The sequence below is a fragment of the Archocentrus centrarchus genome, chromosome 17 (genome assembly GCF_007364275.1).
Source record: "Archocentrus centrarchus isolate MPI-CPG fArcCen1 chromosome 17, fArcCen1, whole genome shotgun sequence".
NCBI classification, from domain to species: Eukaryota; Metazoa; Chordata; class Actinopteri; order Cichliformes; family Cichlidae; genus Archocentrus; species Archocentrus centrarchus.
The window spans coordinates 25,389,213-25,415,548 of NC_044362.1; the positions used below are offsets into that span (position 1 = coordinate 25,389,213).

The window sequence follows — 26,336 nt, forward strand, 5'->3', positions numbered from 1 at the left end:
CCCTTCCCTTTATTTATTTATTTATTTTTTAAAACTACAAACGTATATGCAAATCCATGGTGTTGGATTGAAAGCATGTAAATGACAAATGCAAAAAAAAAAAAACAGCTCATAGACTGCAGTTATAACCTTGAAACCTTTTTTTCTGCGCTTGGTGTTGCATACAAAGGTTATAAATGCTCAATTGCATACTGCTAATAAAAAAACAGAGTTAGAGCAATGCACAGTGAACAAATTATTCCAAATAGGATTACTTTAAATTATGAAAGCACGACTCTGCATATTGCCATTATCATAAGAAAAGTCCTTTTTTGAAGAATACAGTTGCTATCTTGACCTTGAAAAGTCTGAGAGTCACACAAACTCTGAAAAAAATAAATGGGTGTTATACAGCTGGTTTCTGTAGGTTCCACTCACCCAAATGTCTGACTTTCCTGTTACCAGCTTCCCTTTTAAACCTTACAAAGTAATGGATAATGGAATGACTGATTTTAGGGTAATGTTATTTTTTTCTACCATTGTTTAGCTGTCAAAAAGGAGCTTTGAAAAGTGTAGTCTACACTCTATAAAAGGCCTTTTTTAATGTATACTTAATGTGTCAAGAAACCATTTATTGCAAGCATTTACCTCCTCCATGAGAATTTGTTGGTTTTGGAAAAAATCTCTGATGAGAATCTGAGAAATTCTCAGGTTAAAATTAAACATTTTTTCTAATATCCAAGTATGAGGGCAAAAGAGTGGCCATTGCTCTGGTGGTAATCATCAGTCCACTAACTGCATTGTTGCCAGCTCAATACCCAGTCCTTCCATCTACTAAAGAGTTTTTGAGGTAAACACTGAACCCCAAGTTGGCAGGCAAGGATCATGCGTGGTAGCCTTCGTGCATTGGTGTTTGTGGATGTGTGTCTGAAAAAATACAGAAATATACTGTCAGCTCTTTGTAGAATTATATAAGTGATGACAATTTACTGTTGACATTACCTTCAAGAAGAGTTATGGCCTTTTATATTCACTAAAACATATTCAAAAAATAAAAGAAGCAGTGCAGGGAGGCTTCTGTATTGTGGTCATGGAAGGTTAAGGACAAACGTACAGTATTAGGTGACAAGTGACTCAGTTTCTCTCTATTATAGTCCCATGAAAAAGTATTTGCCCCCTCCCTGATTTATTTTTATTTTTTTTGTATGTTTGTTACAGTCAAATGTTCAGATCATAAATGAAACTATCCAAACCTAGCAGACCCTGTGTGAAAAAGTAATTGTTCCCCAAACCTAATAAATGGTTGTGCCACCCTTGGCAGCAAGAACTGCAATCAAGCATTTGCAATAACTGGCAATGAGTCTTTCACATCACTGTGGAGGAATTTTATCCCACTCTTCTTGGTAGAGTTGTTTTAATTCAGCCACATTGGAGGGTTTTGAACACAAATGGCCTATTTAAGGTCATGTTAAAGCATTTTGATCTAATAAGTAGGGACTTTGAATAAGACACTCCAAAACCTTAATTATTATTATTATTAGCCATTCAGAGGTGGACTTGCTGTGTGATCATTGTTCTGCTGCATAAACCCAAGTGTGCTTCAGGGCATGAACTGATGGCTAGACATTCTCCTTCAGGATTTTCTGGTAGAACACAGAATTTATGGTTCCATTGATAATGGCAAGCCATTCAGGTCCTGAAGCAGCCCCAGACCATCACACTGCCACCATGTTTGACTCTTGGTCTTTATATGAAATGCTGTTAGTATTTTGTACCAGGGTGCAAACCTTCCAAAAACCTCAACTTTTGTCCCCCGGATGCCATCTTTGTCCAGTTTATGTCTTAATATTGATACTGACCTCAAATGAGACCTGCAGTTCTTTAGATGTTGTTCAGACTATTTGTGACCTCCTGGATGAGTTGTCAATGCCCTCTTTGGTATGCTGCCCACTCCTGGGAAGGTTCACCGCTGTTCCAAGTTTTCTCCATTTGCAGGTAATGGTTCTCACTGTGGTTCACTGGAGTCCTTTGAAATGCCTCCTTAACCCTTTACAGACTGATAGATGTCAATGACTTTCTCATCTGTTTCTTTAGATTGTACCATGATATGTTTCTGTTTGAGACCTTTTAGACTACTTTGGAAGACAGGTTCTATTTAGGTGATTTCTTGATTCAGCAGGTGTGGCAGTAATAAGGCCTAGGTTTGGCCAGTGAAATTGAACTCAGGTTTCCAAAAAATGTGATTAATCACAGTGAATTCATGATTTAACAAAGGGTGGCAATCACCTTTTCACACAGGGCCAGGTAGATTTGGATAGCTTTTTTTCCCTTAATGAAATCAACATTCAAAACTTGTATTTTATATTTACTTGGGTTATCTTTGACTTGTATTATAATTCGTTTGATCTGAAGCATTTAAGTGTGACAAATAGGCATGAAACTAGGAAAAAACTAAGGGCGTGGCACTGTATATTGAACAGTCTTGACCTAAGATAACTGTTAATGTAAACTAAATTCAGTTGATCTGAACACTCATTTCTTAGAAAAGTGTTTTCCAGATTAGGGGATGTTATTGTTGGAGTGCTAACCATGTTAGCACCATCCTTTCTTTCTTTTTTTTTTTTTTTTTTTGGTCATTTCCAGTCACATTTAACTGTGTCAGTACACTATAGTCTGCCTTGCCATTTCTTGTCTACCCCAACATTTTGTCAACAAAAGGAGTGTGATGATCTGTCAGATGTAACTCCTATTTTTCCCATCTAAAGCTTTGTGGATGTCTACAGGACAATTTTCCTCAGTGAGATCTAAACCTTTATGATGGTTGCTTTTTAGCTAAGGATGAGATTGAGTAGATTTGTCTCTCTGGGCCTGAAAGGAAAGGAAATTGTTTGTTAGGCATGTGTCTAATTAACACTATTGTTGCCTTCAGCCATGAATAGAAAGCCACTTCACCTCACTATCTCAGATAACACTGGTCCGGTTTGTCACCCACAATAGCTGCCAGTCATGTGACCTATAGGGCTTATATATTGTCTATTGCAAGGCGAATGAAAAGCCTTAGTTTGAGGCCCATTGAATTTGTGTTTTTTTGTCAGTCAGAGAAAACAGAGTAGATTGAGTTTGTGGTGTGCAGGAAGGTTATAGGGGGACCACAATAAAGGTCTTTATCACAGGCAGTTGGAAGTAGAATGGCGAATTGTGTTCTATGATATTGGCTCTGCAAAAGGTAAATTGTGTTCTTCTCAAGGACACATCTTCAAAGAACTGCTGTTGGGAAGGAAAGAGTGTGTGAGAGAGATTCTGCATTTATAGCCAGTTCATTATTATTACTATTTCCCTCGCCTTCATCGCACCATCCATCTATTCTTGACACCGGGAGGAATTTAAACTCTGAGAACAGATGTGTACAAATGAGACTCTTGTGACATCCACATAAACATAGTCTCTTTTTACTGTAGAGTTGCTTCTTCAGCTTCTCATAAACAATTATGATTGAGGTTGTTAGTAACCTCTACTCTTAAGGCTCAGGAGAATGATAAATAGCTGTAGTTTAGTGGGGTTTGGGAAGAAGCTTTTTTTTTTTTTCTGCTGTTTTTAAATTTGAACTGAAATGCTTCTCAAGGTCTTTAAATGTTTCTATTCTCCGTGTTTAATTATTCATGATCTATCTGCTGTAATTTTTGTCACAGATTTTCTCCATCCTATTGCTGAATTATAGATGTCCCATTCCCCTTCCTAGGCATCGAACAAGCACTCATTCAGTCTGGTTGTATAACTCTAACTCAAGAACATTCCTCCGTCTACTCCTCAACTAAAGGACATGAATGTCAGAAGGGTTGCGATTTATTCCCTCCATTCCCCCACCTAGATGGCTAGATCTTGGATCTCATATCTCCTAAGTGGGTGGCTCAGAAAACACAGCAACTATTTCACAAAGTCAAGCGCTTCACTTTGATTTACACTGTGGGTAACACCCTGAGTTGAATGCGACACGTGGGTTTTTAGCGACAAATGACAGTGGCACAAGGGCCATCTGGGTAGTGCTGAAGTTGAAGAATCACCTTGGTAACCTCCCACTGCTCGTGTAGAGATTGTGTCCCCATTGGTAAATGAGGGCTTGTGTTTTCCCATTTGTAAGCCCTATCCGCAGCCATTTTCCGAGGAACCTGAACACAAAAGGCAGTCTGGTCTTACAGGAGAAATGGGTGTGTGGGCATGTAAGTGTTAAGACGGATGAGGGAAGAGGTGGTCATTCTACCCGTCACCCTGACCCCAATCACTGCACAGCATATTGGCGGAAACAAAATGAAAGATTGATTTAACCAGTTCCTCCTCAGCTGCCTCTGCTCTTTCCATCAACGGTCTGCCCATTTGTTTTCATCCAGTTTTGTAGACACGCACTTTCCTTCACCTTTTGCTCGTGATGCAAACTTACCAGGCTTGTTCTTTTAATGCCTCCAAACAGTCAGTGACAGGAAAGGGTACATATTGTGCCTTTATATATTTATTTAGTCCTTTTCAATTTGAAATAGAACTGTTATACATGAGTGTTTTCCCCACCTTCAAAAGAAATGCAGTATAGTATATTTATGTTTAAAGATAATTCAGTTAGTGTGAACTGGTGCTATATCAAAATATTGCAGTTTAATTCATAAACTCTAGTGACCATGGTTGTGTCAAAGTTTTTTGTTTTTTTTCCCCTGATATGAACCAAAGCTGTGGTTCGTGTATGATTCAAAATGTGGATTTGGAGGGTTGTTATATCCCTAACAGTTAAATGATATGCATCCACACAACCTGGCTTCCATTCAGGTCGTACAGAATATTGTAGCCATAGAAAGTAGTAATAAACAACTTTCCATTGTGGTCAGACAATGTGTCATTCAACATGTCACCATAATCTGAGCACTGAATGTTGTATGGGATTTAACTTGACAATTCTGCACAAAAATCATTTTTTTTCTTCGTTTTCTCTTTTCAAACCGTTGAGCTTGTTGGCATTTTTAGGCCAGCATACAGTAGCATGGTTGTTTACAAAGACAGGCAATGACTAGGTATGCCTTGACAGTCTTGAGTCTTGTCATATGTCAGCTGTATTGGTAGAGTATGTCTTACTTTCCCTCAAACACTTTCACCGTCCCCTTCTCTTTAGTTCTGTGAAAAGGAAAGCATTCCACCCATTCATCTCCACCCCTACAGCTTCAGGGGGTTCATCAGACAAGGTGGCAGCATGACCTGGTCTGGCACCGGGGCTCATTCGGTGGTTTCAATTTGATCCAGAGCACTGTAGGCCCCTCCGCCCCTCATCCTCGCCCATCATGGCAGTCTCATTTATCACGGGGCCTATAAAGAAGGACTTGATAGAGTGAGGAGCGACCACCACCATTCAATAAATCCTTGTGATTATCCACGCCTCCAAGGTGTATGAGCAAAGTGTCCGTGTGTGTGTGTGTCCTGAGCATGTGAGCATTTGTCTCTGACTAATGCTTGTATTGGATCACAAGATGTCCATGTACAGTGCCTTTAAAGTGCTATCAATTGTAATATGTGTACACACGTCAACTCTGAGGCCTAATTTACCTTGTTGCGTTTGATGGCAACAAAAACCTTGACATTTCCACCCTCCTCTGTCTTAGCTTTCTTTCTCCAGTCCCCCCCACCCACCTATCTACCCACACATGACTCCCTCGTTCACACATGCACACACACACACACACAGAGTCAAACACTCTTTCTGTTCCTCCAGAGGATTGCATAGAGAAGCACTCTAGGAGGGTGATGGAGCTTTGATTGTCGGTTATCAAAAGCTATCATTACTGCTTGCTTCTGTTGGATATGAAAATGATTTCCTAAGTGTAAAACCCATGTCATTACCTCAATGGTCATAGTGCTATCAGTGAAATGTAATAGAAAGAGGCAAACAAATGTGCTCGTTTTCCAGCCCACCCAGCTCAAACACAACAGAGTGAATAACAAACCAAAATGGAGAAAGATGAGTGATGGCAGTGCCAGGCCTCACTGCCTAGAATGGAACACTTTACATGAAAACACCCTTGTAGCCAGTTCTATGTTAATCTTACCTTCATCAGGTTGTTTTGGTACTGTCTTCAACAACTGTGCTTTCTTGTGACAAGCTATGGCTGACATGCTCCACAAAGGAATTGGACCATCTACGTGCCAACCTGTAAAAGTCAAAGCATTTCTCTCTTCCTTTTTTTTTCTCCATTCTCCAAAAACAAGCACGCCCTCCTGCTTCTCAACCTTCATCCTGATGAGACAGCGAACAGGCTTGGGAGCCGCATTGACTTGCTGGGGGTTTCTAATCATTGGGGAAGTAGTCTTTTCTTCCCCCCCTTCTGGGTCTGTTTGCTGAGCAGGGAGATGGAAGTCTATGCCAGCATCAGGCTTTTCTTCTCTTAATCGATGTGGATCTGATAAAGATCCTGGCTCTCCGAATGGCTCGTATGCTGCAAAGCCTGAGGAAAATCTGATAAGTAAATCGCTCTTCTGTACATATAGCCAGAGAGATGCTGAGAAACCAGACGTGTGCTGCTGTGCACGCATATGGAAACTCTTTTACACCCGTAAGATGGTAAACACACAAGAATACACACATGGTCCCCCTTATACAACCACACGCGCATGCACACACGCACATTCATCTCGTAGTAAAGTGGCTGTGCTCCAGACATGCCCAATTTGTTTCCTTTCATCCAGGACTAATGTCTTGCTCTACCCAGGGGCTAAGTGCACCATTTGAAGCCCCCTCTAGGACAGGCAGTTGCAACATGCTGTTATTTGTTGTTGTTTTTTTATTTTATATTTTGCCAAATCATGTTATCACATGAGCTGCAGTAGCAGGGCCCAATCAAATTAGCAAGATGCAATAATGTGCTGATAATTTCTAAAAACATTATTTAAATGTCACACTGTAATGACAAAAAATCACTAATAGTTCTATGTAAATGTCAAATTCAAATTATTCAATTACATTGGTGAGTGTGGGGCAGGTAATAATTTGTCCACCGCTTGGAATACCAATCTGGCTCTTACTAGAGCTCATTCTGAGTGCCCTGGCATAAGATAGACCTCAGTAATTTCCAGCTCCAAGGGATGCTTTCATAGCCATTATTATAACTCTATTCCACTAGAAATATCTGCCATACTGGAGAGATATTGGAGTCATATTTTTAGTACTTTCACCCCAATGTCGCCCTGAGAGTGTGATAGCTTGAGAGAATTGTGGGGAAAAAAAATGGTATGGATTTTCAGAGCTAGCCCTATTATTCCTTGTTGTTATTTCTGTTTGTGCTTTTGATACTGAACCTCTTACTGTTCAGTCAATAAACCTAAGCTAGCAGCCACAGTAAACTGGGGTAATAGGCTCATCTCATCAGTTGTCATTCACGGGCCTGTAGGCCCATTTGAGAATGGCTGCATGGTCTTCATCTATTCATGAAGGGACTTATAAAGGATATCAGCCATTCAGCCTGACCTGTTCATTTCAGATTAAGGGAAGGAGGAGGGATACAAGGTGTTTTTCCTTTTCCTCTTTCTTTAAAGTCATCCATGACCAGGCGCTAAAATGGAACTTGTTGTTCATGCAAACTGTGAAGTCATTCTGAGTCATGGGTTACAAGTTGTGACTGGGCGTCTGCCACAAATCCTTGTAATGGGGTATCAACAAACAATTAGCCTTTTCTCTACAAACCTCCAGACAAAGGCTATAGAATAATCTTAAGAGCTGCTTCTGAATGGCCAGTATTCCTTTATGTACTGTACCTTTCATGCTACTTGTGTATCCAGCATACCAGCAGTAAAGAATCACAGATAAATTAATGCTTCCTTCTATTTCATTTATTTCCTCCTTTGTTAGAAAAGAGCTGTTTCTCAGCATAGTCATATTTTCAGCAAGGGCCTCACATTCTGGCATCTCTCCACTGGCCCGAATTAGGGTGCAGTGGACATTATCTATGATGTTCCACAAAGATGGGAGTGTGACATTCTCCTTGAATGCTCCAGAAATGAGACTAACTCTCAGCCGCTTGTGCACGTCTGTTTGAGATTCACACTTTGGTGCATTTGTCACTTTGAGAGCATCTGGTTTAATTTGATTTCTGTGCCTGGCCACCCTGCAATTCTCTGTGCTTTTAGTGTAACCGTTGCCTACAGAGTGCGGCCAACAGATAGTTCCGCAAATAAAGGGGTTTAAACTTCCATTTTCTGGATGGCTCTCCCAACATTGCAACTGAGTGAAGAAGCCTGTTTCTCAGCTGCTCCCAGTTTTTTTTTTTTTTTTTTTTTTTTTTTAAGATTTTTTTTTGTCTTTGTGTCTGATTTACATTTGTTTAAAATAGCACACCAGTTTTTACATTATTACATTCATCTGCATTCTTAGCTGTAGTGTGGCATCTAAGACATCAGCTTCAGAGTAAAATTCAGAGTAAGAAATAACAAAACACAAGTAATAAGCAACACCAGATTTGACCTGTAGTAACAAATCTTTCTTGAATAAATCTTAGAAGAATTTTTTTTCCCCTTTTGGAAAGAGATTATGCCATTTGTGAGGCATTACTTTATCATTTGTAGCCTTTTGTGCTTCATGTACTATATAGCGCACATTGACATCCCTTTCCCAATCTGCCTTCAACAGCTCTTCCTCTGCCTCCTTCAGGCTCTTCTAATGCTATTTCATCTTCGCTGTAAAAAGTGCAGGAGAAATCACATCCGTTGTTTCTCCTTGTAAAATCGGCAAGCGTTCCATCTTTCATTCATCAAGGAGCCCCTTTTTCCACTTGTACAAGCTCGAGTTTTCACATGTCATGACCTAATTTTTTTGAAACCATTCATTTCTTCCTTGTAGATTCTCTGTAGCACTGCTCAAAACTTTATTTCCTGTAAGATCATTTAAAAGGATTTTCAGTAAGCCTTGGACATTTCATTGCGGTAGGTATACGCTGCAGAACATAACAAAAGAAAACATCTACTGGGATCACATTAAGATGTTACCAACAGTCATTGTTGTTGCTTGTTTACGTCTTTTACACAATCTGTAAAAATGAACTGCATGCTCTAGCTTCAGTCCAGTCTCCCCTCACGCACCTCTAGAATGTTAAACATGGCTGCCATGGCTGAATTGCTGGACTGTGTCTCCTGGGGAACGGGGAAATTGAGCTCTGGCTCTTCCTAATAGGTGGTAAAGTGTTAAGTTCCAGAGAAATGGACTGCGAATTTAACCTGGAATGGAAATTGATCCCATTACCTTGTGCTTGGGCTGCTTTCCTCCCGTAGGAAAGGAGAGGGAGAGCAAGAGGGGAAAATAGATGGGGAAAGCAGAAAGAGAGAGCACGGGAAATAGAAAAGGGGGAGTCACAGAAAAAGAGATGGCGGGAGAAGGAAGGAAGGAAAGAAAGAGAAAATGGATAAACTGGAAGAGAAAAGGCAAGGAGGCACAGTGTATGTGATTAGAGGTGATAGGATAGCAGTGGGGGTTGTGTCCTGCCTGGATTGACAGGTTGGCTGACTCTGTATCAGTGTGGTGCTAATAGCTGACCGCCACTGGGCGAGATGGAAAATGAAGTGGAAAAGGCAGAGGACAAGGCAGAAGAAGCAGAGGAATGGCACGCTCTGAAGGGATGATACACCTCCTGCTGAGGGTTTCCACCAACAGACCTGTGGTGTCTTGGTGCCTTCAGTTGCTGTGAGCCCAAGTTAGCAACGGTGATGGGATTTGGCAATGCTTGGTATCAGTCTGTGCCTTTGAAATTTTAAAATATTTTCTGGAAATATGAACTACAAACAGGGGGGGTATTTCAATATGAATAAATGTATTGACTGGGTCTGAAGTGTTATGAAAAATCTGGTACTAGATTTTTTTTTTTTGGCCCAAAGGAACAGCGCTTTCTCTGTCCTGCATAAACCTCAATAATTTCCTAGATTTTTCTGAAACCGTCCTGCACCATCTGGCATTTAATATGACCTAATTGATTATCCTGATGCAAGTTCACACTCTTCTCTCTCTCCCTTTCGCCAGAGCCTATGCACGGCCCACGGAGGCTGGAAGTGGTGGACATCCAGTCCAAACAAGTTACAATACGCTGGGAACCTCTGGGCTACAATGTGACCCGCTGCCACAGCTACAACCTGACCGTCCAGTACCGGTACAGAGTAGCTGGCAAGGAGGAGACGCGCGAGGAAGTGTGTTATGACACTCAGAGTCGCGATCCTCAGCACACTATCCACAATCTCACTCCATTCACCAACCTCAGCGTCAAGCTGGTACTGCGCAACCCGGAGGGCGTCAAGGAGAGCACCGAGCTGGAAGTTCAGACTGATGAGGATGGTAAGTGAAAATGCTTCTGCATAAATACTTGCTTTTTTTTTTTTTTTAAGCTCAAATATACAGGCTTACTGGGCAGAAAATTTTGTCTTTGTCTTGTACTCTTAGATATTTGTTTGAAGCTATTAAATCATGTCTGTCATGATTGAAAAATAGTTCCAAAATGAAAGTTGTGGACATTATGCCAGCATCGGTTCAAGATGCCACTTCAGCATCACCTAATGTCCTTATTAGACTTGTTAGACTTTCTAGCAAGAGAAATGGCGACTGATTTCTACTATCTATTAAGCAATTGTGCTAGTGTGCCATGTACTAACCAGATTAGTTTTTTAAAACAATGAAACAAATTGCTTCATTGCAATAATCTGATCTTTACTCGTCGCTTTGTAAGAGATGCTTTGACCTGACTTTTATTCTACATGTTAACAAGATTAACATCCATCCAGCTACGGTTCAGATTTTGCAGTCGTACCACGACCATTTGTGAGCAGGGAGATGTTGGGGTTTCAACCATGTTTGCTGGGAGGTGCCTAAATACATTAGGCACAAACATGGCTGGGAATAATAGACACAATATGCTTTTTTTGTGTGTGTGTGTGTTCTTTTTGATTTTTAAACAAACTTGAACTATAGTGATAATTTATTTATAATTTATTTTGACAGTCTTTAATAGTTTGTAATTATAATGTATTAAACTCTATAAATAGCGGTTTAGAAACACTTAAACTAACTGTAATCTAAAATTCTTGGCAAAGTTGAATAACTAATTATACACTTGAAATAATGTAGTGCTTCTAATTCCACACTGTCAAAATTAAACGATACACTCGCACACTTTTTCTTAACACTTAATAAAAGAAGAAAACGTGCCTCCAACAACTGAACGACTCACATTTATTTTTACAGTTCTGATGTTTCGATCTTGAGGATGCGTGACAACTTCTCACCTGATAAGCAGCCATAAACAAAGTCTGGGATATTCCAAATATTTTTCAGGAGAGCGCAAAAGTCAGATGTTAAGCTTCTGTGCCGGGTAGTTGTTTCACCTCCTTCAAAGATGAAAGATCTTCTGTGTTGCCTCAGCAGACGCAGGAAATGAACTCTATAGAAGTCTCCGGGAACCCCGGCCGCCAGATAACAGGCTCAGCTGACGAAAAGAGTCGTGTCTGGCTCAGATATCTCTGGTTGAAGACTTGAAAGTGGCAACTGTTTCCCACTATCTGACTGCTATGTGTTTCTGTATCTGTGTGCTCAGGGTCCCATGGGGGAGAGTGTACAGGCAGGGTGTAACTCTAGTTGTGTTCTTCACGATAAATCTTTAAACAAAAAAAAAAAAAGTCTTCCCATCAGTGTTTCACTTACAGAATGAAAGCAATTCGCATGAGGGGGTAAAAGGACCAGATCTCTTTGGCAGTATCTCAGTACAAGTAAACACTGCAGATAGATTAAGATTCCCACAGTTCCCATGGGTTTACAACTTCATTCTTTTTTTTTTTATCTGTATGAAAAGCCTTCAGTTTTGCTGTAAAACATGTATCGCAGTGTTTGTCTTCAGTAATTCTAACCTCAAATAATCTCTCAAATTCCTATTAAGAAATGGCATTTGATGTTGGTTTATTCACATTTTCAGTGTGTGTCCTTGAAAAGCTTTTTGTTGGTATGCACATCAACTTAAGGTGCTTGGTAAATCAAAGTGAAAGTGCTAAAGTTGCTTTCATCAACTTTTATTGGCAATATTTTAACTTGACAAAGATGGCAAAATATCGAATATGGAGCAAGAAAATCCTACTGAGAATACTTTCTATAAACTTATTTGTGTCCTTGAAGATTTCAACTCTGCTACTTTTTAGGAAAGCAGTTTCATTATTTATGCACGCACATTAAAAAAACAACACTAAAAACTCATTTGAATAAAGAAAACGAATTGTCAGTTAAAAGCTCAGTTGAATCCATAGAATAAGGGAGAAAAAAATAATTGAACAGAAACTAAAATAAGCAATACACACAATGTGTTTGTGCTCATTTCCCACAGTGCCAGGAGCTGTTCCTCTGGAATCCATTCAGGGCAGTGCCTATGAGGAGAAGATCATCCTGAAGTGGAGAGAACCGGTGCAGACTTATGGCATCATCACTCAGTTTGAGGTACACAAGCACTCACTAGCTGCATATCTGAGAAATTAACCACCCTTTCAAACAGTAAACAAAGTCCAATTAAATTTCTTAGACCACCACCCTGGTTTATGCCAGACCTGCCCTAAATTAACAGAATTGGTAACTACCAAAATCCTTTTTTTTTTTTTTTTTTTTTTTTTTAAATGTTTGTTATGGTTAATCCACCAGTATGTGTGAGTCCTTTTAATGGTAAAATATAATTGTTGTTATCTATACATTTTCAAAGATGCCAAATTACAGTTATTTACTTGCATTCCTGAACAGAAAAATTAGTTTTGGTGGTTGACTTGTGCTTGATTGATTTCTGACTTCTCAGAGTGTGCGGCTCAAATTTGGGTATGAAAACATGAATTCAGTTTACTTGTATAATAAAAAACTGTGTAATTTTTAGCCCTAAATAAATTTTTTATCTTATATATTTTTTCTAAAAGATATATTTTCTTGTTTTTGTTTGTTTGTTTGTTTATGAGGTGGTCTAATTTGTTAAGCAGTTAAATTTTTTAAATCATGTGAATTAACTCCTGATAGCACAACTGATAACATGGGGGAAGAAAAAAATTCAAATATATTCATGCTGGGATTAACATAATTATAAAGTGAGCAAACTCAGCTGACAGCAGAATTCAGCAGGTTGGTTATTAGTTTAGTTACAATATTAGTGTTCTCTTTGTTAAGCTGTTACCCTGAGGATGGATTCTCATAACTTTGATTATCCCTTGTCTTTTGCCTGAGCAAAAGACATCAGCTCAAAATTTTTGTTGTCCATTTGACTGCCTAGCTTTATGAATCAATGCTAATGATGCCTCGGGTAAAGAGTACTTTGTGTTTTGCACCAGTAAGGTAGTGGTAAATATCAGTATGTCAGCACTGCTATTGTGATAATTTGATGGGCTCAGGTACATCCTCACAAAGCTGCTACTTAGGCATTAAACTGTTAGTCTTTTTATGCTCTTAATTAATACTGAATATTTGCATCTCTCTGGTCATAATCATCACATTTGGCTCTTTCAGTACCTACTTAATGTGAACTTATGCCTCAGTAATCTTCTTGATGTTTCAGGTCTGTGTTTTGAAGTCATTAAAATGCAATCATCTTGAATATGCACTGCAGTAAAACAGGTTATAATTAGATAAACCACATTAGCTCTTAGTTATTGCCTGCTTGTGGAACAAGTTAAACCCAAATCACTTTGGCAGATTTACTTTGTTCAGGGTCTTCATGATAAGCTTACTTTGTATAGCCTCCTCTATGTAGCATAACCCAAATGTGGTCCACTGTACATCTCATGTGCAAGCTGCTATGAGCTTCTGTCCTTTAACACATGGATGACCTCTTAAAAAATGAGACTTCCACACAACCCTTGCATGCCTTGTCCAGGAGCTGCATAGTCTTGAATAATAGTCTCCAGACTCCCTCACACTGTATGTACACATTGATCTTAACCAGTTTAAGGTGGAAGTAATCATCTAGCCTTTCCCACGGATTGATTCTTCTGTTGATTTTCCTTCCTGTCCTCGCTTGCTCACACTTGGCATTTTGACTAGGTTATTGAGCATTGACAGAACTGTTCCTCACACACCGAAAGCAGATTGAATAATAAAAAAAAAGAAAACGCCGCAAAAAGGGTTGCTGCATATGTTGCTCTATTTGTTGCCATGCAATAAGGTGACTGAAATATGAAATAAATGTTCTCTCCCCGGTCGAGGGACATTTGAATCAAAGCAGGAAAGATCTGACAAGACTTTGTTTATTCAAGTGTGTTTAGTGCAGTGTTATGTCTCGCACATGGCTGCACAGCACTAAGAGATGTCAGCAGAGAGCAGGCAAACAATGTCCATAGAAATGGTAGGTTTCCAGTACACTTTAATTGCCTTTAGAGCATCATGTTTTAGTTGTTTATCTTTTTAAAAATGTAATAATACAGATAAAAGCATTTAGAGCCAATGGCATAGACTGCAGTGCCACCTTGTCAGGTTCTCATTTATGTTGGGGTTGATGCATTTCAGTTTATAAAGTACCCACTCCATCAATTACATGCTGCAGCTATTATCTCTGTCTTAACAGCACTGAAATGTGCCTAATAAAAAGAAAGGAATAATTCACTGTCATCCTGCCATTTCCAGGTTTTAATAAGACATTGTAGATTTTCTAACCTTACCTTGAATTACTTTTGTCAACTTTTATTTTAGAAGAAAATGGAAATCAATGTAATTTTATACGTAGAGTGCCAAATCAGGGCACTTAATGTGGTATGGTCATGAAATATTGGTGAGTGAAACCACATGGTTTAGTTTGAGCAAATACTTGTGATAGTGGGGAGGAAAACCTCCATTTTACTAGTTGGAAACCTGCAGTATAGCCAGGCTCAGAGAGAGTGGCAATCTGAGTCTTAGTGACTCTTATTACTTTCTCCCCTCTCCTTTTACTCTAACTAGTAAAAGGAGAAAATGAGCACTGAAAAACAGACAATAAGCACTATTCAGGTTGGCCAGTCATCACCAGATCAGAAACATGCAGCTGATGAGCCAGAACTATGTGCAGAAGAGAGAAAGAGAGAGGGCACGGGGGAGAAGGAACAAACTGTGGGAGAGAGAAGGCACAAAGTTAATGACATGCAATAGTGGCATATAAATGCAAGGCAAGTGACAGAGAGGAGAGGTGCTCAGTGTTAAGGGAGGTCCCACTGCAGCTCAGGCCTATACCAGCATAACTAAGTGATGGTTCAGGGTCACTTGAGCTGGCCCTAACTCTGAGCTTATCAGAATCATTGGTGTGAAGAAAAAAAAAGTGTTTCATGCTCTAATTTTAAAAGTAGGGAGGGTGTCTGCCTCCTAAACCTCAACTGAGAGGAGGTTCCACAGGAGAGGAGCCTTACAAATAAAGGCCCTGCCTTCCATTTTGCCACAGGAAACACTTGAAACCGCAAGTACATCTGTACTCTGAGAGCCTAATTCTTCTTCTCCTGTTGGCCTAATTCTTCTTTTTTGTCAATTATGCCACTCTGCTGCCAGCAGATCTGTCCATGTTTACGACTGGCTGTATGCAGCCAGTGCCACCGTCATGTGAAAGCACTCATAGCTGCATTTGGAAACCCTGGGTTGGCTTATCAAGTTGATAACCGTGCGTGCGTGCGTGTGTGTGTGTGTGTGTGTGTGTGTGTTGGATGAGTGAAGCCAGATAAGAAATAGATATCCTGGAAATGTTGAGTTTGCTTCATAGTACAGGGCCCTGGGAAAAGAAGGGTCATAAGATGCAGGTGAACTCAACCAGACACTGAGGAAGAGGGTGGGAGGAGAACAAAAACACAGAAAGTTACATCAGGAAATCGTAAAAAGTAGCAACAAAAAAAAAGGCCTGGAAAAGGGGGGAAAACAAAGTGAGGATTGCAACAGAAAACAAGGAATAACAGACTATGACAGCACTGTTGTGTTAAGATATAAAGAAGCTTGATCATTAAAGGCTTTGCATGTGAGGAGAAGGATTTATATAAATGTCATTCTTGGTTTTACAGAGATCCAGTGTAGGGTTTAATATTCACATCACCACATTTTAAATGGGGTGACAGACGAGTAAAACCTAGCAGGCTGCCAGCTCGCTCCAGGTGTCTCTCCTCATCCCGCTACAGTCTGGTTCAAAAAAAAAAAGTAACCCTGAATGTATTCTGCCTGTGTTCTCCAGAAGTTGCTTCTTATAAGTCAAGACCTTTCTTTGATTTGACATTATCAAAGAACTCAAAGCGAAATATATCTAACAAGACTTGATATCAAAGCGTTTTCAGCCCCATCCCCCTTTTTGACCATGCTCCGTGAATGCTTTTCTGACAGACGCGAGCCAACATTTACTGAAAGATATACACCAGATTTTCTTTTAATTACACTTCATCAGCCATTCATAGCAACACTGTTTATTACAAAAAGTATACTGCATTTCCAGAGGATACTAAACTGTTTTTTGCTAAAACCTTTTTAAACTTTTTAAATCACTTGAATTATTGCACAAGTTAAAATGCTCAACTGATTTTAGGTCTGTCTTTTCAATAGTTATTTAGCTGTTTTTCACAGAGGTGCTGAAGAAGATAGTTTTCTAAATGTCCTTATACACCGTCATTTACTTCTGTTAAACAAATGTAAACCAGTGTGGTCTGAAAAGCTGAATATATCAGGTCAAATGGGCCAAAATGAATCTGCTTTTTTTTTTTTTTTTCTTTTTTTCTGTCAGTTCTGTTATGGTTTTAAAAACCTGCACATGTACCAGGTGTTGATAAGTCATTTCAAATTCCTCTCTCTGTAAAGTTATGATATAGGATTTGGCATCACAGACTCATTTTGGAGACAAAGACTAAATGAGAGCGCCTAGAAGCATTTCAAAAACTTGATGGACACAAATTATGCAGCACTCCAAACTCCCTTTTGTATTCCTTAATTGGAATTATAATGGAGGTTTTCCTTTACAAGCAGAGGCATTTTCTTAAAGTGGGACTTTACAGTTATTCAAAATGGATATTAGCAAAAACACTCACCTTAATGCTTCCCTCCAGAGCGCCCTGCTTTCATTAATGGAGAAAGGAATACATTAAGTGTATTTTCTCTCTCCTTGAAACCGCAAGCTTGCATCAGCTTTGGCTTAAAAAATATGTACCTGTGCTTTTACAGGCAATTCTAACCCCTATAATGAGACAGCGCGTCTCCACAGACCTTTTGTACCTCCCTAATTTTGGAAATAAGCATAAAACCTTGTTGACATAAAGTCAGACACACAAAGCAAGATCCTTCAAAAAATGGCTCGAAGCGCTGGCTTTAGAATTAAATCCAAATTCCACAGAGCAGTGTCTTTTTTCCCCCCTCTTTTCTTTTTTTTTTTTTTTTTTTGCATTACATGTTCAAATCATTTTTGTTTTGTTACATTGCTGGAAGACAGCATCTATTTGTATTTGGTGAAATGATTGCATTAGTTACCACGGGTATTTCTAAATAGGATGGTAACTCAGGGTCATGCAAGTGAGGAAACGCAGCATCAGACGTTCAAAATTGCTTCTTGGCATTTTAGCCCTGCAGAAGGGGAAGAGACTGGAAAAATGTGATAACACGAGTGGGATACAAAACCTCAACACAGTAAGGATGAGCAGATGATTTAGCTTGGTGAGTCGCTTAAATGCCTAAAACACAGTGTGTTCACGGTATGAATATCAATCTTGCTTTTAGTAAATAGAGCTGAATACGGAGTACCAGAGGCCAGGATGAGAATATAAATTTTCTTCCTTCCTAGATCTCCTACAAGGCAGTGAGCTCCTTTGACCCTGAACTGGACCTCTCCAACCAGAGTGGGAAGGTAGTGAAACTGGGCAACGAGACCACCCACATGTTCACAGGCCTCTACCCGGGTTCTACGTACTCCTTCACCCTGCGCGCTAGCACAGCCAAGGGCTACGGTCCCCCGGTCATCACCCAGTTCACCACCAAGATTTCAGGTCAGTGGGGTCAACAGCAAGGCCTGTTGCAGTGTGGGTGATGCCAAATGAGTTGTGCACCACTTACTGCTTCTAGAGGTCTTATGTCAAAGTGTGAGAAAGCAAACTCAACCAAACTTAGGTTGAACTGCTAAAATGACTTTCTACTCTATCAGGTTACATATAAATTGTCTGGCTGGTTTAACTTATTGAATATAGGGATAGTTTTATGATGATTGTGATACAATTTTACTTTTAATGTAAGCAAACCATTATTGTAAGAATAAACCTAAAGTAAAAAGTAATACAAGAATTAGGACATTTGCGATAGGTATTTGAATTAAAATGCAACGCTGATCATGCAGACATTCTACTCTGGCTAAATAAATCCACCAATGCCTCTTCATGCATGCTGTGCTGAAAAATTTCACCAAATTAATTTCCTGTGTATTTAAAAGTAAGGTAAAGGTAAAAACAATTTTTATGCCATTAAATGCATTCAAATGTATGCATTAATAATTTAAGACAATTTAACATTGATCAATGTTTCAGTTTGAATTCGTCAAGCTGAAATTATCTTGATTTTGCCCTCATCTGCTTAGACTCATATTAATTTATGTAGTCATTCCCCTTTCCAATTTTCCAAAACTGATTTATTTTTTTCATTTTACTTTATTTTTTTTTAATGCTTCAATTTGCGAGTTAATTTACCTTTGTAGTTTATTTTTAAGTAAAGGAAGAAATGAAATGCTGACAGTTGCAAAGGCAGCGTCTGATGTAATGCACACATATGTATATAGGCTAAGCTCATTTCCAAAACCCAGTCCCTTTATGGACATTAAAGGACAGTAAGCACAACATGTCTGTTTAAAATTACTGCTGTATAAAATGTAACAAAAATATTAAAACACTGTAACAGAAGTGTAACATAACCTCACATACATGATCGCTGCTGTTATGAATGCAGTTCTTAGGCTGTTATAATTGAAAATACTTTTGAAATACTAGGAAACATTTAACGTCTGTATTAGTGACTGAATTTCCAAATCTTGATGTTGACCTGAGTTAAATTTTGCTCTGCAGTGCTGTAAAACCCCTTCTCTCCTCAATTTTCTCCTTAGCTCCCTCCATGCCAGCATATGACCAGGAGACCTCTCTGAACCAGACAGACACCACAGTCACTGTACTGCTAAAACCTGCCCAGAGCAGAGGTGCCCCCGTCAGGTAGGCTCTCACAATAAGAAAGCACCAGCACAGAGTTAAAAAAAAAAAAAAAAAAAAAAAAAAACATGTCATATTAAAATATCACCAACAACAGAAAGCTATCAAAGGAAGGAAAGTTGCCAGGGAATTCAGTATCTTACTGTATGTATCTGAGGTTTGTTTGTTTGTGGATTTTGATCCTGTGAAAAAAGAAGCATAGCCTTTGAAGATGAGAACAAAGCTGGTGCAGCCAAGGCTAGCTTCAGGATCTCTTCCCTTTACATTTGTTTTATGTACCACACTGCCCACCCTGAGCCATCACAGGCTTTCAGGGAAATGTAGGAATTTTGCCTGCTTGATGGAGCATTTATTAGTTGTTATTAGGGAAACAGTACAGCTGTTCTATTTAAATGCCAAATTGTTAGGCAAAAAAAAAAAAAGAGTCCTCATTAGGATTTATGAAGGCCACTGCAGGCTTCTGGTGAGAGTTCATTTTGCTTGTTCTTCCAGTGGTACTTTTTTTTTGGTTGTGTTGGCTTACCTTAGCTCTGAAAGCAGGGACAAGCAATTAGCTTGGCTAAGTGCAAAATTAAAAAATAGTCTCTCTACTGGTAGGAACAAGATATTAATTGTTAATTAGTGAGCTTTGAATTGCAGGCGTGTGGATGTGGCTTTGTATTAAACAGATGGGCGCAGCATTGGTCTATCTGAACTATTTCCTATTTCTAGTACTGGCCAACTATGTTGTGGTTGCACAGAATAATAAAACATCTGACTAGCAATTCCCAGCTAAGTTGCTTTGCCAGGCAGTACATCAAACACAACTGAGCAGCTGGAAGCCAGGGCAGGAGCTGTAAGAAGAGGAAAAGGTTTGGGATTGCCCATTGGATCCACATACTAACATTACACCCTTTAGAAACATGTTGTATATGGATTCCAATTTTTTTTTTTTTTAAAGGTACATTTTTATATAAGTTTATAACACTTATTTATATTCTTGGCCAATGATGTGTTGTGATTCCAGCCACCAGGACTGAGAGTGAGTGGGAATGAACACTTGGGTTTGCTGTAAAACTCAATTTTACACTATCTACTCATCTGATTCCTTTAAAGATTACAGCCAGGAGATCTTTAGTCAGGCTTGTCAGCTCATGTTTGCCGTATGTGCAGCTGCCCAGATTAATGCCCCAGTGCCAAACAGAGAGGCCTGAGCAAGAAAGACAGAATGATCGGTTTTTAATTTTCTCGAAGGTACACTTCAGAAGGCCTTATGCAGGCTGCCATTCTTTCAGCCGAGTAATTACAAACCCCTAATTATAATTAACAGTGTGTTGTGAATTGCAGTTTCCATTCATTAGAATGCTGGACTCCCCTTTTGTTTCCCGTTGGAAGGCATGCACACCTCAGGAAATGATGAAATGGATTGGCCTTTGGAGATACAGACTTTAGTTTGAAACCCATTCTGTTCTGAGCTGAGCCACGACTGTGCAGTAATGCTTTAAAACGTGCACATTCAGTGCTTGTTAATTATTAAATGCAGAGAAAATAATGTGTTTTGATACAGACATTTAGTTAAGGATTATATATGTTTAATGAGTCTCAAGACAATCCATTAAAAAAATTCATCAGCGGAGTTCAGTACATGGTACAAATACACCTCAGAACTAATTGAGGGATCCTTTGATCACAGCAAAGCCTCTTCATGTCTAAACTTTAGAGGTTTTCAGGTACACGCTTCTTTTCCCACTTTCTCACTTCTCTTTAATCTCAGAGGACCTAAAGGCCAGCGTACTGCCTGTACCGCCTTCACGTGTGCATCCAGTGTCTTGATAAATAAGAAAGGCAAAAGAAAAGAGATGGTGGAGGTGAGCAAACAGGGGAGATTATGATGCTGGTCCAAGACAAGATACTAGCAGGCATTTGAAGGCGTTTCCCACCCACCCCACCCCCTCCCAGCTCAAGTCACACATGATGCCTTTGATAATTTAAGGTGACTTTAAAGTAGCTTCCATTCAGAGTTGAGTTAGGCAGGCTGTTGGGATCTGCTGTCTGGACAGTAATGATAAATGTACTCATATGAATCTCCCAGGCGCAAAAAAAATAACATCTCTAATCTCTTTTGGGTTGGAGGGGTGAGATGAATAAGATGTGATTTTTAAAGTTAAGGTTCATAGAAAGCTGAAAATATGCCCAAGGACCTGGAGAAAGTGCCTGAAGTCAAAAAACTTTAAAAACTTGGCAGATCCAGCCAGTCTGAGAGATTCTGTTAATCAAGGACTTAAATTTCACACCATAGTTACTTATTTTTGTGCTACCACTCATGTTGCGAGAGTAGCCATCTTTTCTAGAGTAGTGGGTAGCTCATTTTGAAATTGAACACTTTATGAAATCAGTTTTAAAGCCCCTGTGAAATAAGAATTTGACAAGGGAGAACACTGATCCACAGCAGTATAGAGCAGAGCAGCATGAAGCTTGATTTGATAACGCAATCTTGCATGCTGATTGAGTTTAGGAGGTAATAGAGCTCCAGACATTTGAGTTTCCTACAGCAGATGTTTTGCTGTAATACAGGAAGGGCAGTACGCTGGAAGATCACATGATAGGTTAAAAAGGAAGGCATAACAGACGACATGTCCATTTCACTTCAGCATCCTGCAGTCACGCTGAAGACAAATCATATTTTAGATAGATCTGGGCAGACGTTGTCACTGCTGAGGGAGGCAGTCAATTTTTCATTTGTGTAATTGCTAATCGGTATAACATTTCCAACTTGGAATTTGCTTCTAATCTCTGGGGATGACACGCGTAGCCGGGAACAATTTTTACCAGAGGGGACACTGTTTCTTTAAGAGGATTAGCGAACTGTCTATCAGTCATGTCGTGTTAAACTAATGTTTGCAATAGCCCCTCGTTAGGGCCAGAATACGCCCCCTCACTCCGTAACATCAAATAGATGTTTACATGTTTCTGCAGAAATAAGTGATTTGAAATGCTTTCCTTATCATTCACACCACTAAATCAGTCATTCTCTCTCTCTGCCATAACCTTTGCCTTGAGCAAGCTCACATGCATATACGTAAACAGGAAAAATGTATAATATATACCACTTTCAGTTGCATGTTAAAGTAGGGAGGGTTCCTATGTAGTTTCTACCCTGTAGCATCAGATTTTCTTTATTTTACCATGGCCTGAAATCAGTTAAAGGATTTTCTGCAGTACTAAAATAAGCACTAACTTTCTTTGATCACAGCAGTGCAAACACTAATAGCTGTGCCTAAACACGACACAACTCAGCGCTTTTTACAATTTAATGGCAAACGTAATCTATGGCACTTTCTAATTTGTTTGCTTTATAGCTTTATGGACACCAGGGAAATATAAAAAGTAAGAAGACAGGGGGGTACAGAGGAAGGATGCTGGGTCAGGAGAAGTGTGTTACTTACAACCACTCTTAAATCAGACGTGTACTGTAGAGCCAGCCGATTAGCATTAGAGTGAGAGAGACAGTGATTGAAATGCTCCCCATACCCCGTTCCCTCAACTACTCAAACAGCCCAGAGTTCTCCCTTTATCAGCCCACATGAAAAATAAATCAGAGTTTCAGGTCACAATCCAGTCGATTCCGAGTCACTCCGCCATAATTGGTTGGCGTCACATGGCGACAGAGCTGAAATCTATCGGACAGCAAGGCTGGAGGAGGCCTAATTGGTGTCAGCTCAGGTTGCAGTGCTACACCAAGAATACAGGTCTGCCATGCCGGCCCCTCTGGCAGACCACTTTTAACAGCTTATACCATTCTTCTGGTACAACTTCTCCCTTTAGCCTTCCTTCTCTGCTTGGCTTTCCATCTTCTGCTGAAGAGTAGATTTCAGCAGTTTTGGCATTACGCACAATTACACTTGTATTGAACACATTTGAGTTGTCAGGCGATCCATCGCTACCATTCTAAGCTTTGAGTTGAAGGTCAGCTAATTAGGTCCATCAGAATAAAGCGATTTGAAATCTGGCCAAAAAGTCAAAGGTCAGGCTTTAAACTACAGTACTGTGCAAAAGTCTTGAGGCACCCCACATTTCTTTATATTTTCTTTCCAAGGATCCAGATTTTTGTGTATTTTTTTAAGTGATCTTAAGCAATAGTTATGTCATTAGCCAAAACTAAGCACCTAGGCATGCAGACCTGCTTCTACAAACCTTTGTGAAAGAATGGTTTGCTCCTTGTGTGCACGTTGTGGAAAGCCTTCCCAAAAGAGTTGAGGCTGTTATAGCTGCAAAGGGTGGGCTGACATCATATTACACCCTATAGATTAATAATGGGATTTCACTCAAGTTCATATGGGTGTGAAGGCAGATAAGCAAATACTTTTGGCAATATAGTGTAATTTATTCCCATTTCTTTAGTTAAATCTAGAAAAAAATACCAAAGATGACACACTTTGATGGGCATAAAATAGTATTTTTGCACAAACAAGGTGATTCTCAAAGAGCTATTAACCGGACATATTTTGGCATGGTATGCAGTGTGTCCTAAAAAAAGAAAAACAAGAGCAAACTGGACAAGTGGAAGAGAGTGGTGAGGTCCAACAATGAGTACCTGTGGCCATCTGTCAAACACGGTGGAGGCTCTGTCATGGTTTGGGGCTGCATTTCAGCCAGTGGTGTTGGGGGATCTTGTCAAAATTGATGGAATCATGAATCCACTGTGTAATAGCATCTGGAAAGCATCTAATTGGCAGCAGCCTCCATTTTCAGCATGGCGATGATCCCAAACACACTGCCAATGCATTAAAAGCATAGATTAGAAAAACACAGTGGCCTCCCTGGACCTCGACATTATTGAAACAATGCAGGATCATCTTGACTGAACAGAACAAAAAGCAGCCAACAAACAAAGAGCTTTGACTAACCCTCAAGAAACCTGGAGAACGATTCCTGAAGACTATTTAAAGAAATTACAAGAAAGCTTGTCTAAGAAAATTCAGGCTGTTTTGAAGAATACAGGTAGTCATATTAAATATGACTTTCAAACTTGTTAGAATTGTACAAACTCTTTTTTGCCTTATATTCTGTGTTTCTATGTATGTTTGTGCATGTTTCAATAAATCGCTGCACCTTTTTCCATTTTCCTAGCAAAATATCAAGAAATGGTGGTTTAAAACTTTTGCACAGTACTGTAAGTTTATATTCTAATATTGCAACACTGGCAGAGTACTTGTACTTTTGTTCCTATCACTTTGAGATTTTAGGTGACTAAGTACAAAGTGGACACATCACTAAATATTGACTTACTGATAAATCATTCATGATCAAATTATAATATTGTAACTCGGGTATACATAAAATAGACTGTCTCTAACTTGTAATTGAGTATTCATGTATTGTACTGTAGCTGCTTATACTTGAGTAAACGATTTGAAGGCTTCTTCCATCATCAATATGAATGCAAGTTTCTTGCAATTCCCCAGTTTGGTATCATATCAAAAGAGACATTAGCTACAAAGGATTTTTGTTCTTTCTACCAGAGCAATCATTGTTCATCTGTTGTTTGTTGTTTTTTCATTGCTCATTCATGTCATACTAAATCAAGCAAATGACTAAATGATGCTGGTCTGTCAAAATGACTCATAATGTAAATTGTGAACTCAGCATGAGGTCACAAGGTGTCAGCTCCTCAAGGGCATATTAACATGCACTAATTACAGAAAAAAGCTTTTTAGAAGAATGCTTTTATTTTGCCAGCATTAAACTCGTAAATCAGTTTTGCATTTGAGGAGTGGAGAAAATAGTATAGCAAGTGTGCTACTTTAAATATTGGTACAAAGCAGTTTACCGCTGAAAAATCCTTCAAGTAAAACCAGCAAAAGGGTTTTTTTTTTTTATGGTCTCCATCAGTTACAGAAATGAACAAAACTGTTTTTATTAAATTGCAAATATATTGTGCGCTAGATTTCAGTTTTTCAGTGCAGTAAATATTCTGTGGAGAAGAAGCAGTGAATTAGATTTCCACATTACAAGAGTTTTTACCCTTGGAACCTCATAGCCTTTGGCACTTGGTATTTTGCCTGAGGAAAGGAAACCAGTTCTATATATACTCTGCCTGTCATTAAGTCATAGCACAGCTGCATCATCATATCATAAGGAGCCACCCAGGGAGAGCCAGTGTTGGTTTTTTGTTTCACTATCTGCAGATTGATTTGGAATATAAAGTACTAATACGAGCAAGCTGAGAATCAGTGTACATGCTACAGCAAATATGTACTATGACCATAATGTGTACTAGGTTTACCAGTTGTTGTTTTTCCAAAGGAAATATGCAGACATGCAGTCTTTCATTGATTGTATCTTTAAATACAGATACTTACCCATCTTACCTGATGAGTAATATGAGTGACAGCAGATATAATTAATGATTAAATTAATTATATTTAAAACTATTATAGTTCAAATCAAATTTACAGTGTTCTGGCTGAGACTTCCATGAAGCCTAATCACTTATTTCTCTGCTGTTCTGCAGCTACTTAAGTGGCTCCCATGCACCGTCTCCACCTGCCCTTTGACCTCTGCTCTCAATAGGGGACAGTAATTAAAGCCTGATTTCTCCTGCAGCCTCTCAGCAGGATTAAATATTTCATCACCTCCCAACCCACTGCTAAATAGGAGAGCTCCAAGGAATTGGGACACACCCACTAAGAGCAGAGGGGGATTTTCTAATGACACAGCAAGCATCTTATGATAAACTATAGGGTTAAAGAGCACATGCTGTACACACAAGGGGATACTTAATCATCCAGTACCAACCGCGGGGAACAATTGATCATCTCCAGGGCTGTTTGTACTGCAACTGCACAGCTTAGGAGTACAACCACAACAGTGCAGATGTATTTTTTTTTCTCCAAAAGATATCTTTCCACTTGTTGTAATAATGTAGGCTGAAGGAAAATGTTCAGGGTCACCAAAGCTTTACATCCTGCTAGGCTCTAACCATTGATGTTTTGTATGACAAGTGCATACAAAATATAAGTGCAGCTGAATAGATAACTTGAATAAGAATGTTGAGATGGTTATGAAGGCTTCAGAATGATCTGAAATGGTTGTATGCAAGCTACAGTTAGAAACGCTTTTTAAAAAGCATATTAGGCATATTTCTTTATTATTTTCTGATCTCAAATTCTGATCATTTAATCCATTATCAGTTTATT

General features: G+C 39.2%; 1 protein-coding gene across 1 annotated transcript in view; it reads left to right on the forward strand.

Moving 5' to 3' along the window:
- The window catches only part of ptprma (protein tyrosine phosphatase receptor type Ma), a 164,199-nt gene that overhangs the window by 78,733 nt on the left and 59,130 nt on the right, over positions 1-26,336 (forward strand). Inside the window, exons 8-11 of the mRNA XM_030751347.1 lie at positions 10,013-10,321; positions 12,351-12,460; positions 17,757-17,958; positions 19,059-19,161. Coding sequence (XP_030607207.1) covers positions 10,013-10,321; positions 12,351-12,460; positions 17,757-17,958; positions 19,059-19,161 — 724 coding nt within the window. The remainder of the gene's footprint in view (positions 1-10,012; positions 10,322-12,350; positions 12,461-17,756; positions 17,959-19,058; positions 19,162-26,336) is intronic.